Genomic DNA, 13,466 nt, shown 5'->3' with positions numbered 1-13,466 from the left:
TAAATAAGTACATTAAAACTGCTATGACTACCAAAGCTACTTATTTAATTATTTTTCATTCTTCGATTTTAATATTGAAAAAATATATTGTAATTATATTCTTTTTTTACATAAAAATATGTAGTATTTACTTATTTATCTATTTTATTTACAATTTTAATATTATATACTTTAAAAATATATTATAAAACTTATTCATTTTCTGATTTAGATTCTATTGTACCATCGACTTCCCCTTTTTCATAAGCTATTGAGTATTTTATTCCATGTCTTTTATAGTGCGAGTATATACCATTATATTGATGAAATTCCATTCCACATATTTTGCAACTATATTTCTTTTTCTCATTATGTAAATTCATATGTAATCGCAGGGCACCTTTTCGAGGAAATCTACAAAGACCATTAATATCAGCATCCTACACTACAGTTTTAACTATAACAAATATCACTTTTACTAGCTTGCATACTAACCTGGCAGGACAAATTTCACAAGCAAATGGTTTTTCATCACTATGTACAGCTGCATGACCTTTCAAAGTTTCTGGATCAAGGAATCTAAATATTTGTTTTTTTAATTTAATTTTGAAATGACTTAAAAAATATATATATATATCTATGTGAATATATATATGTAATACCTTTTCTCACATAAATCACACTTATAAATTCTATCATTAATATGCTTTTTGATATGGACATTCAATTTAGAATTGCAAGGAAACTTTTTCTCACAAATATCACATTTAAATGGGTACAACCCAGTATGGATCATTTCGTGCATTCGAAGTTTATTTGCATCTGTTAAGCCTTTTCCACAATATTGACATTTGAACTTTCGTTCCTGGGAATGATGCCGCATATGAAGAGTTAAATTATTTCGTTTTGTAAAAGTTTTCGGACATAATTCACAAGAATACGGTCTTTCGCCAGTGTGTACCCGTTGATGTTGTATTAAATAATGTTTGCGTTGATAACAATTTCCACAAGTTTCACAAATATATGTTTTTACTTTTGGAACCCAAACCTTAATGCTACCGTCTGGATTATGTTTATGATTTTCATGGTGGGACAAATCACATTTTCGTTGGAAAGTTCTGCCACAATTGAATTTACAAAATAAAGTAACATTTTTTTGCTCATATTCTTCTTCATTTGCAGGTCTCTTTTTGCACAACATAAAATGCTTGCGTAAATCCGTTTTTCTTTTATACGGTTTATTACAATATTGGCAAATATCATTTCCCAATTTTCCAACTTTGTTAGTGTTGTTCAATTTTTTTTCTAAGTTAATACTATCAGTAAAATTATTTTGGAAATTCTCTTCTTCATCTTCACTTTCTTCTGAATTTAAATCTTTCCGATGAGAACTTTTACTCGATTTTATACTTTCATTATCCGAATTTTCTTCTTTTATGTCTCCCGCAGGTGATAAGCTTCTATCAAATAAACCTTCAATTGGACTATCAAAAGAATTTTTTATATCATCTAGCAATTCGTTTTCTTCTGTATCCTCATTTGAAAGCATTGCATCTAAAACTAATTTAACGTCATTTAAACTGAAATTCCAATGCAGTTTTAGACAATGCTTTGCGAAAGATTGTACTTTGTAAAAATTTGTTTCACATAAATTGCAAGAAAATTTAAATTTCTTGTTGAAAAATATTATTTCACCGCACTTAACTTCTCTTGAAACGTTCATTTCTTCAGTTGCAATCGCTACAAATTTGTCCTCTATCATGTTAGGATTTTTCTCTAATTTTACATCTTCGTCAGGTGTTATATTAATGGAAGAAGTAATTTTAACCATCTTCAAATAATTAAAGCCAATCTTAAATAGAAAAATATATTCTAAATTAATTCATTATTTCCTAAGTTTGCTGCAAAACAAAACGAACAAATTTAGTGAAAAGTTTGTTGTTAAGTCAAGTGTCAATGTCAAAAGCTATTTATATTTTCATCAAGTTTCCGTAATATTACAACAGATTGCAGACAAGTCGTTGCACAAATGCCAGGAAGTTGGTTACACCGTTGACATGTTAGTTAATACATTTTTTGAATCCATCTATTAGTGGTTGAAATGTTATTTATCGTGTGAAAATATTTTGCTTAGAACAAAAAAACTGCAAGAAAGTGAAAGTCATTCTTTCAATAAATATTCAGAAAGTTTACTGAAGTTTCAGAAAGTGCTATTGAAGCTTTTAGGTATTTTGTCCACAATTTTTAGTAGCAAAATATATTTTTGTATATGACATATATCATACTGTGCATAAGTTTATTGTTTAGATTCTGACATAACAAAAATATCCTAAAAGGTCTTCTGTACTTTCCGTGCTTAGAGGTCACCATTTAAAAGTGTATTTCTTTCCTTAGCCACGAAATGAACATTTAAAAACAAAATATTTCTGCTTGAAATAATTCTTCAAGAATCACCAAAGCATTGTTTCTGTGCTCTTTTCGCACATGTTTTCGCAAGACAGGAAAAACTGTTATATGTAAAACGGGACAATTTAAGTGTTTTTCCTTGCCAATTCATGTAATTATAACACACATATTACATTCGCAGCCCGCTGGTTCAATTTTAAACAATATAAAGCACATTCTGAATACAAACTAAAAAGATATATCAAAAATGTTTAAAAAATTATTTACTATTTAGCAGATTTAAGTTGACTTATTTTTCAATATACGAAACCAATACAATTTGCTTCTACGATATTCTACCTCCTTTTTCAAAAGGTTTTTTATTGTTAAATTACGATAAATAACAATATGCATCTTCTCTAAATCACACTGTAAAAACAACCTTTATTGAAAATCATAGCACTTTTTCCAAAATTGACATTTAGGCTTTAGGTACAATAATCTTGACATTTCTGTCAGCCGTGACAATAATGTAAATGTAGTTAGCAGCAAATATGGTTTAAAAGGAAAACAACTTGACGAAAAATTTAAAGAACCTTGAAAAATTACAAATTTTTAATTTATTTAAGTAAAATATTCAATTAAGATCATAGGAAAATTTGATATTGTGCTAAAATGACAATGCTTGAAAAATTTGACCTACAAAAACCAATTTTAAACACGTGTATATATTAATAATCATCTTAGGTTTAAAGACATTAAAAAAGTCTATTTAAATTAAGACTTGCCATGGATAACTTCTTGAATTCTAAAAGTTTCTGATAAAAATTTTATCTAAAAATTTAAACGAAACTGCAGTAGAAATAATAAGGAATATTGCCTAATGTTATATATTTTTTTTGATTTACCTCAATTGCACTTTCTCTATCTGCAATCCGTTTAAAAGAGAAATTAATTTTTGTATAAATAGACATAGTACAAATTAAACTTACTATATGATGGATGTTTGTAATACAGGTACCTAGTTTGTAGTTCGATTGAACACTCTTGGTGTTTAATATTACTTTTGAATTTAAAAATATGTAAATAATTTTTCAATGAGAGCGACTACGTTTAATAATACATATATAAAACTTGCTTATATTATGGTATATAGTGATATCAATTCTTACTATATATGTGCATATATTGAAATACATATTCATTGCTTTTTGAATTCCGATTTTCTTTCATTTTTTTGGATTCACTATTCGTTGAAAATACTATTAATTTTTTTTTAGTAATTATTTATTATAATGTGGCACTCTAAATTTTTTAATATATATTAATCAAACCATACGTCATAGGCTTTTGAAAACATGTATTTAAAAAGAAGAAAATTTAAAAAACAAACACGATTAAATTAACTACTAAATTTGTTACAAACATAATGCTTAGATAATTTGTTTGTAAATATTTAAAATAATTATGTACATAAATTAAAAGAAAATTTTAATTTCTTTATTGATTAAAAACTTAGATTATAGGTACTAAAGAAAAAATATTAAAAAAATAGAAATTGCACTATGTATAAATAAAAAATTAAGTTTAAGTAACGATATCCTGCCGAGTGAAATTTTTTTAATTTTAAAAATTTAAATCAAAATATGTATCTTAAATATTATGCTAGTTCATAGGATTTTCCGTATTAGCTATGGGAAGGTCTGGTGGTTGAGATGCTTTGTGTCTTCGTTTTGTATGCTTTTGTAAGGAACATTTTGTAAAATACCTAGACCGTAATAAAATTCGTAATCTATATTTTTTAATTCATTATGAAAAAATTAGGAAAATACTTACTCTGCAAAACAAATTTCACAACGGAATGGCTTTTTATCAGAGTGAATAGCTGTATGTCTTTTTAAAGAATCGGCTGTATAAAATCTGGAAAGAAAAATTTATTAGTTTCCGACTGCTTTGTAACAGTTTTTATTTATGTGTAAAATATTTACCTTTTTTCACACTGATCGCATTTATGGCACTTATCGTATATATGCCTTTTCATATGTACATTTAAACGGGAACGACATCGGAACTGTTTTCCGCAAATAGTGCATTGGGCTTTATATGTTCCAGTATGTACCATTTCATGTAAAATTAATTTTGTTTTTTGCACAAAGCCTTTATCACAATATTGGCATTTAAAACGGCGTTCGTTCGAATGATATTTCATGTGTACTATAAAGTTTTGCCTTTTAGCAAATGTTGCATTGCACAAATCGCATACAAAAGGTCTTTCCCCTGTATGAATTCTTAAATGTTCCTGCAGACTCCAAGCGTGTTTATAAGAATTTCCGCATGTCTCACAGACATGTCTTTCTAAAGGATTCTCTTTATAGTTTCTTCTGCGATTAATTTTAGCACCATCTGCGTCATGCTGCTGATTTTCATGCCTTGATCTGTCTGAATGTCTTTTAAAATGTTGTCCACACCATTTACAATCTAAACGAATTTCTCCATAATCAGGATTCGGTTTTTCCTATAATTTTCAATTTTATATAAGTAAATCATATATAAAACCAAAATAAGTTTACAACAATATCACAACAAATATTATTGAAAATCAAAAAAATATATTTGATCAAATAATTAACCATTACCAATGCAACGAACCTTGTGAATTTTCCATTTATGTCGAAGCATATTATCCCGCCTAGTAAACGGGGTGTTGCACACACTACAAATCCACTTTTTTCTTTCATTATCGTCCGGGAAGTCTGATCCTATAATTTGATTAACATCTGTTTTACGTTTTGAATTTTTTACTTTATTACTAGCTTTATTTTTTTTTTCTTCAACATCATTTGTATTTCTTTCATCGCCATTGTTTTCATAGAATTCCGAATTATTTTTTAAAACATCTTCCCGTGATGTATCTAATTCATCACTTCTAAAATCCTCCTGTGTTGTTTCGCCCTCTAATTCAAAGTTAAGTTTGTCATTATTTTCGTCCCAAGCTTCAGAATCTTCATCATCAGATAAAATTTGTCTTATAACTAAAATTGTTTGATCTACGCTAAGACTTAAGTGATTGTGGATAAAATGTTGAACATATAATTTTATTGTATTAAATTTACTTCCACAATAATTACAACTTAAATAAAACATATGATTAGTAAAATATATTTCTCCACATTTCCGTTCAATAGAAACATTCAATTCCTTCTTTATTTTCACATCATCAGGATCAAGATCAACTGTTATGTTTTCTTCACATGAATTCATTTCGGAAAGTGTTTTTTTTTTAAGTTATTCAGTTAATCTTTACAAATTCCTCCCTTTTATTTTATTATAATTGTTTATATTCTTCATCAAAAATATTCCTATTTGCTATGTGCAGTGTGACATATCTCTTAATGTCAATATGTGAAGTGCCAGCCAATTTTAAATGCTGCCACCGTGTATTTATTGGCGGTTAAAAAAAGTTAACGAAGTTAGGTAACTTTATTCGAATTCATTTTTTATTAGTAAATCGGAATTTTAATTTAAATTTATTGAATATGTTAGAATAGTTTCGTTTTCTTAAAATTAAGAATTATTTTATCTACGTCCAAGAATTTAATATATTATTAAATTATGTATTTTTAACTACTTGGAGATAAATAAACAAAAAAAACGTATTATCTAAATTATAAGATTTTTTTTTCTGACATAAAATAGCGTTGAATTCTGCCTAATTTAGCACAATTTGAATTTAAGAAATTAAAATAACTCAAATAAATGTCATAACAATCATAATATTCTCACGTAAAACCCTCCTGAAGTCCTGATAAAGATTAAAGAACAGTCCAATTTGGAAACTTACCAAAATCTATACTTACCACAATCTACAAGGAGTGAATTAAAGAAATTGAAGAAATTATGTTATTGAAGTAAAATATTTGAAATAAAACTAAATTTTTCTAAATATCTGATTTTTTTTATATATGTATGTATGTAGTCATTAAGTTTTAACACAAATTGAAAAAAAAAATTATATTGAAAATACGTAAAAACAATTACATATACTTTTATATTTCTACATAAAATATAATTATTAATATTAAACCATGTTTATTGTAGCATGTACGCTTACATATTTTTATATCAGGTAGTTATTATTTACTTGTACTTTTCTAAAACTTTCTTAAATTCTTTCAGATTTTCTTCTGTTATATTTGCTGCTAAGTTAACATTTTGTACTATTGGATCCTGTATGGCCATTGGAGAGTACTTAAGTAAATTTGTGTAGTTAACATGTTTACTTAGCTGTTGCGTTAGGGCGAGCTTATCTCTTTGAAAAATATTGCCAACTAAAGGACTTATAATATTTTTTTTAAAATCAAAACTAAGGTAAAATAAACAAAAAGATTTGAAATCAATAAAGCAATTTGTTGGATTATCCGGTGGAAACTGAGCGTAAGAATGTAAGAGATTTACATCCTTATTAAAATTAACCTGCCAAGCTCCCTGAAACTCTGGTGCGCATCTTGACTGCAATGCAAATACTGGTGGTAGAACTGATTTTTTTTGATAGAAGAAAATCACTAATATTAATAATATATAACTATTTATCTTTATCTTGTAATTATGTAACACGATTTTCACCAAAGTTGCAACTCGTCTTATTATTGGAATCTCCAAATAGTAATTTATTAAGTCCACTTGTACCCGGTAAATTGCATCATTTTCAAAAGTGAGCTTACATACGATATTTAAATCTATATTCTTAAGCTCAGTCCATGGAATTTCATCTTTTCGATTTTGCCGCATTGTGCGCCAAACACTTAAGTGTTTTTGTAAACAATCAGAAACCATTTTCACTTTCTCTATTGAACTTACTTTCTTGTCTTTATCCTTGTATATTTCAACATTAAAATTGTAATTTGAATCATGATATCCTAGCCCAAATGCTCTTGATCCATACAAAAAGACTTTTATAGGCAGCATAGAACTTTTTAAATGCTTATTTAGTTGAATCCTTACTTTCTCAACAATTAGTTTTACTTCAGAAATTTTCTTATTAAATGGTTCAATAGAAGCATAATCCTTTAAAAATGATTCAGGTAAATTTATATGCTGCATGCTTTTAAGCTGAACTATATTTGCAGGCATGGGCACGCATGTGTTATACATTGGATTAGGTTGTAAAGGTACTGGCAATGAAATTAAGGGAGTAGGCATGAGAAGAGTTGGAGCTGGCAAGTGAGCTGCTGGTGGCGGTGATACTGGAACTATAGGATTTCCAGGTATTAAGGTTTTATATTGAATTAAATTTAAAGGGACAGTTGAATTATCCAAATTTGTTTGTTTAGAATGTTTTAATTTTATGTGTTCTTGTATTGCGTTTACACTTTCCTTTAATAAACAGCTACATGACGAACAAAAAAATTTTGTTTTTATATTTCCATTAATTTCTTCAGAATTTTTCAAAAAATCCTCATTTTTAGTTACAACCAATTCAGGATCTTCATCAAATATATCGCCGATTGAATCCAATATTAAATTAAATTGTTCCGTTAAATTTTTATTTATTTGTTTATTAGAATTTATATAAAAATGTTGTAATTTTTTCAAAAAGCACATAGCTTCTAATGAAAAATTATCTATAATACCCGAATCAATTTCTCGAACTTCCATATTTTCTAATTTTTTGAAGTAAACTGCTTACTTTGATTTAAAAGTAAGCAGATATCAACATAACTGAGCACCTATGTGTATGTGGTTATTATTACTCATTCAACTTATATAAATATATACATTATATGTGCCTTAACGTAAATATGCAATGTATGTAGATATGTACGTTGTACACTGTGGAAAAAAATGTTTCTACCTATTTAATTTTTCTAACCTAATATAGCACTGTACATTTTAATTTAAACAAAAAACAAATACTGAATTTTAAAATTTTGTTGATAGTGAAAAATTTTATTGTTTTTTGATTTTTTTTTTTCCAGATTTATTTGCCATTCATTGATTGAGGCTTTCTCTTGTAACTGCACTTTTTAATATGGGGAAATCATCAAATTTGTGAATGAACTTTTTCACCAATCATTGGCTCTTTTCAAACTATCCATCTTCCTCAATTTTTTTTGCTTTTTAATATCACATTGATATTCATTGAAGTAAGATTCACTTACTTCACCTTACGAAAGATGAAGCGTAGTGAAAAATCTATGAAGAATACGAATGGCGCGGGAACAAAAATTAACAATAAGAGGCTACCACACACAATGTGGCTGAGATTGAAATTTTTGCATTTTGATATGAACATACATATATATCGAAAAATGAAATTAAAAATTCAATTTTGCCATTTTTAGTTGAATGAGATGATATTGAAGCTCAGAAAATAAAAACTTTTCATTTAAATGCACAAATTCAAATTCAAAAGGATTCAATACTTGTCTAACAAATCAAATATAAGAAAAAAGCTAACAAATTTAATGTTTTAAAACTTAATTTTAAAACTCATTTTATTCACTATTAAAGTATTCAGTGAATAAAGTACATTATTTTATTCACTATTAAAGTATTCAATTTTTTCCCCATAATGTACCTTAAATAGTTTCAGAGAGTCAAACAAAAACAGAAAGCTCATGTTATCAACATTCAACACTTCAAATTCAAAACAAAGAATCAGCGATTAGATTGATTGTTATTAACTTATACTCAGTATGAAATTGTTTTTGTCAATCACATTTAAATTTGTAAATCCCCAAAATATTATTTTTAAGAATTTTAAGTTTGTTGTCAAAATTGTTTATTAACATTTTGAAAATAAAATTATTAAGTTGAAAACAGAATCAGAGCAATTTTTCGCAGCGAAATGTCAGAATTCTGCCGTTCCTCTTTTGGTTCTGTTTTTGCAATTAGGAAGAGTTTGAACATTAATCACTGCTCATAAATTTTGTTTTTTGTTATGAAATTTGAAAGAAGCTTGAGCTATTATCGCGGATTTGTTTTGATATGAAAGTTTGTTTCAAAATTCTTATCCAAATTTCATATTATGTTTTTACTAAGTTACAATCAAACTATATCTTACCCCAGCATTTACACGTACAAGTTACTTGCAAGAAAGTTGCAAAACATACAAAAATTTTACTAACACATTGAAATATTTCTACTTGCTTGTTTACTTGCAGTTCAACTTGCAAGAAAATTTTGCTGCCAGTAATTTGAGCAAGTAATTTGACATATTGAGAAATTCACAAAAAAAAAATTTGTTGTTTTGATTTTTTTTTTTTAATTTAAAGTTTTTGAATTTTGTTTTGAAAAAATTAAACTTAGCAAACTTATGGTTTCTAAAATTTATAAACAATTATATACATATATTGCTAGTTGTTTTCTTCTCAAAGACATTTTCAAAAATTAACTTGCTAAACGCCTACGTCATAATAGCAAGTAATTTGACATTTCGAAAAACTAATTGACAATTAATATTATACAAACTTGCATGCAAGTAACTTGTATGTGTAAATGCTGGGTAAAAGAGTTATGCAGTATTCCTTCTTATTTTCATTTTTATACACATAAGAATTTTTGGGAGAGGAAAAGAGTGCGCAATAGATGTCTACCTGTTTTTTTATAATGTATTTTTAAAAGCGGGAGTTATTTATTTTTCCCTATATAAAGTATAGGAAAAAATATTAAGAATTTTAAAGACGGGAGTTTTATTTTTATAACTTATTCCAGTACAAAGTGGCAAAAAATGTGTATTATATTAACAGCTTTTTTTTCTTTATAAATTATTTTTTTTCTATGTCACTACCTGATACTGTGTATCTACTGTACCAGGTACATGCATGTGTATATTCATACATTTAATTTCAAACTCATATATCTTTTGCTTTCATACATTCGAATTTTTTACCTAACTTTAATAAAATGAAAAATAAAAAATAAATTTTGTTATTATCAAAATAAAAATAACAAAATTTTTACCTCACTTAATTTAATTTTATTTCAGTTCAATGTTTTTGATACACTCGTTTGTTTACACAGTCCATTTGAGTGCCTGTTGGGCAATTGTGTCACGTAAGAGAGTTTAGAATGTATGACATGTTATATTCCTTATGGTAAAAACAAAACTAAAAACTGTAAAAACGGCAGATAATGTCCACAAAAAAAACCGCCAGCGATAAACAGATTTGGACTATTTTACCGCTGGCGATTAAGTTCGTTGCGATAATTTTGCTTGATTCTGGGCAGTCTAATTTCAATATGTGTATTTTATAAAAAAAAATTTTTTGTTTTATTAAAAGTGTGGCATAAATTATTAAGTTTTCTGCAGCTTATCAAGTTATGTCTTCATGTCATTTTCAACTCAGAATTTTTTGGTTTAATTTATTGTCTTTCCAAATTATATTAATTTTTAAAAATTTTTATAATATTAATGATGTAGAATATATTATAATGTACATAAACATTTTTGAATAAAAAATAGATGTAAATTTTAATGTATTTTTGTTAGGGACACAAACCATTCTGAATTTTGTTATTGAATATTTTGGTCTTAATAATAACTTTTTATTTTCTATCGCAAGATGTCGCTAAAATTATATCCTTGTTATATTTTGACAGTAGGAACTGTCTAAATACTAAATAGGAAATGTTTTGTTTATACGATGGGGATAAGGTTAGATTTTTAAATACCTAAACATATTTTTAAATTGCTAATAAAAGTGTATATATAATTTAAAAATAAAATGAGTGTATTTGTTGATATTCGGTTAGCTACAGATCGAGTTAATACTACATTTATTTCAAATGAAGGCGAAATTCCACCGTTATGTACACCAGGAGAAATAGTGTCAGCAAAGGAAGGTTTTATGAATGGACATGGGACATATATAGAAGATGATAACATAAAAGCTTCAGTAGCAGGAGTTATTGAGCGTGTAAATAAATTAAAATCAGTAAAGCCTTTAAAAAATCGTTACGTAGGAGAAATAGGCGATGTTGTTGTAGGACGAGTAACAGAAGTCCAACAAAAGCGATGGAAAGTAGATACAAACTCCCGATTGGATTCCATATTGCTGTTGTCATCAGTCAATTTACCAGGTGGTGAATTACGAAGACGTTCTGTGGAAGATGAACAAATGATGCGAAAATATTTACAAGAAGGTGATTTAGTTTCAGCTGAAGTACAAAATATATTTGAAGACGGTAGTTTATCATTAAGCATGAGAAGTTTAAAATATGGAAAACTTTCCCAAGGAGTACTAATCAAAGTTTTTCCATCTTTAATAAAACGTCGAAAAACACATTTCCATAACTTATCATGTGGAGCTTCATTGATTTTAGGAAACAATGGCTTTATATGGATTTGTCCACCAATTAATTCAGAAGAATCAGCTGGTGGTTTTGTTCAAAATCTGAACGAAATGGTTCCAAAAGCTGACCGAGAAGTAATTGTCAGATTAAGGAATTGTGTGTTAGCATTAGCACAATGTAATATGATGCTATATGACACAAGTATATTATATGCGTTTGAAGAATCAATGAAATATCATGTTAGTGAATTATTGCAACAAGAACCAATTTTAGACGTAGCCGTTTTAACCCAGCATCGCCTGAAAATTCAAGAAATTTAGAACATACATATTTTAATTTTTAAAAAAGACAAAAATAAAAAATTAATACATACATCTATGAATTCAACAGAATAAAATAAGTCCTTGTAAAATACTTGTATGCCACAGTTTTCTGTATTTTACAGAATTTTGTACTTGTTAAGATTTATTTCGGGTTACTGAATATAATAAATATGTATACTTAATAATTAATCTTTGTCTATTTGAATTCCATATTTTCGATTAACTGATTAAGATACTTACTTTTGAAGAATTAGAGCTAATAGCAGATTACTTAAGATATTTTATACCCATCACTCTAGTAAATACGTACATGTTTATATAAAATTAATGCTAACCACATACTTGTGTATGATAAAAATTAATATTTTAATGGTTTTAACCATGTTAGTTTTATATAAAATAGCAAAATTAATTTATTCAATTGAATAAATATTTAAAGCAAATATATATGCATAAACAACATTGAAAATACTAATAATATGTGTATGGATAATTCCATTAGAAAATTTATATAAGATATAATTTTAGATAATAATACAATGAGTAATATCCATTCAAACAACTGATCTCTACATAAAATGTTTACTAATTAAAAAAATATGAAAAATTGTGTTTCCTGTCGTATAGAAGGTAATATATGTTTATTTTTTTGTTTAAAATTTTTGATTTGAGGAAACTCATCAAATAATTTTAATAGCCCGCAAAGTTAATTCCTATTTCTTTAAGATGTTTTGATGTTCACATGATTTTTTATTCTTATTACAGAAACCATGTTCGCTAAATGATATAATTGGGGTTTGCAAAATGCCAAGAATAAAAATTAATGAAATTGGACGATTAAACCGAATCTTGATATTTCGAAATTGAATTGTAGGAAAAAAGTTTGATATTCTCCTCCTTTTTTTCTAGAGGATCTCCTAGACAAATATCGGTTGTTCATTATTCGGAAGATGGTTTCGCTGGTAATATTGTTATGACGATTCACGGCTTATAGAAAATAGAAATAAATACATTGTACATATGTAGGTGTGATATAGCACAGACATCATTATATGGGGGTTATATGGGACATTATAGGAGTTTGGATATAACAGAAGGGTTTTTAGTTTTTTAATTATACATAGGTATAATAATAAATAATGTACCTAATATATACATATGTAAGTATTTACAGTAAAAAAATCAATTTTCGGGAAATCAAAGATTTACAAAAAAAAATTGTTTTGTTGAAGGGATGATAATTTATCACTATAAAATATCGAATAACGCAATAATTCCTTGCTTTCATCAATTACAACTTGGATTACCGAGTTTTAATCGTTTAATTGTTTATATCCACCGTTAAATTTTATGTTTGATTATATAGCAATAAATATGTAAAGTATATACGTATATACTATATACGTATGTGTGTTATTTAGCGTATTAAATTTCCACTTTTTTATTTTATTCTTAAAATTAACCATTTTTTTTTATAAATTTGCA

General features: G+C 26.9%; 4 protein-coding genes across 4 annotated transcripts; 1 reads left to right on the top strand and 3 right to left on the bottom strand.

Annotated features, from left to right (window-relative positions):
- Positions 1 to 97: 97 nt before the first annotated feature.
- Positions 98 to 1,875, bottom strand: LOC129611305 (zinc finger protein OZF-like). Its single transcript, XM_055524382.1, has 3 exons — positions 642 to 1,875; positions 475 to 558; positions 98 to 393 (listed from the first exon to the last, which is right to left on the bottom strand). The coding sequence occupies exons 1-3, from the start codon at positions 1,808 to 1,810 to the stop codon at positions 192 to 194; spliced, it is 1,455 nt and encodes a 484-aa protein (XP_055380357.1). The 5' UTR covers positions 1,811 to 1,875; the 3' UTR covers positions 98 to 191.
- Positions 1,876 to 3,819: 1,944 nt separating this feature from the next.
- Positions 3,820 to 5,723, bottom strand: LOC129611306 (zinc finger protein 616-like). Its single transcript, XM_055524383.1, has 4 exons — positions 5,014 to 5,723; positions 4,353 to 4,879; positions 4,201 to 4,284; positions 3,820 to 4,132 (listed from the first exon to the last, which is right to left on the bottom strand). Exons 1-4 carry the CDS (start codon positions 5,623 to 5,625, stop codon positions 4,030 to 4,032), a joined length of 1,326 nt encoding a protein of 441 aa, XP_055380358.1. The 5' UTR covers positions 5,626 to 5,723; the 3' UTR covers positions 3,820 to 4,029.
- Positions 5,724 to 6,342: 619 nt separating this feature from the next.
- LOC129611478 (terminal uridylyltransferase Tailor-like) lies at positions 6,343 to 8,019 on the bottom strand. The gene has a single exon (XM_055524656.1). It carries the CDS (start codon positions 8,017 to 8,019, stop codon positions 6,502 to 6,504), a length of 1,518 nt encoding a protein of 505 aa, XP_055380631.1. The 3' UTR covers positions 6,343 to 6,501.
- Positions 8,020 to 11,015: 2,996 nt separating this feature from the next.
- LOC129611399 (exosome complex component RRP4) lies at positions 11,016 to 12,170 on the top strand. Its single transcript, XM_055524536.1, has one exon. The coding sequence runs from the start codon at positions 11,091 to 11,093 to the stop codon at positions 11,976 to 11,978; it is 888 nt and encodes a 295-aa protein (XP_055380511.1). The 5' UTR covers positions 11,016 to 11,090; the 3' UTR covers positions 11,979 to 12,170.
- The last annotated feature ends 1,296 nt before the right edge of the window (positions 12,171 to 13,466 follow it).

Source organism: Condylostylus longicornis, unplaced genomic scaffold (assembly GCF_029603195.1).
Source record: "Condylostylus longicornis isolate FDR11 unplaced genomic scaffold, ASM2960319v2 ptg000049l, whole genome shotgun sequence".
NCBI classification, from domain to species: Eukaryota; Metazoa; Arthropoda; class Insecta; order Diptera; family Dolichopodidae; genus Condylostylus; species Condylostylus longicornis.
The sequence above is the reverse complement of the archived record's forward strand: the minus strand, read 5'-3'. Positions and strand labels throughout refer to the sequence as shown.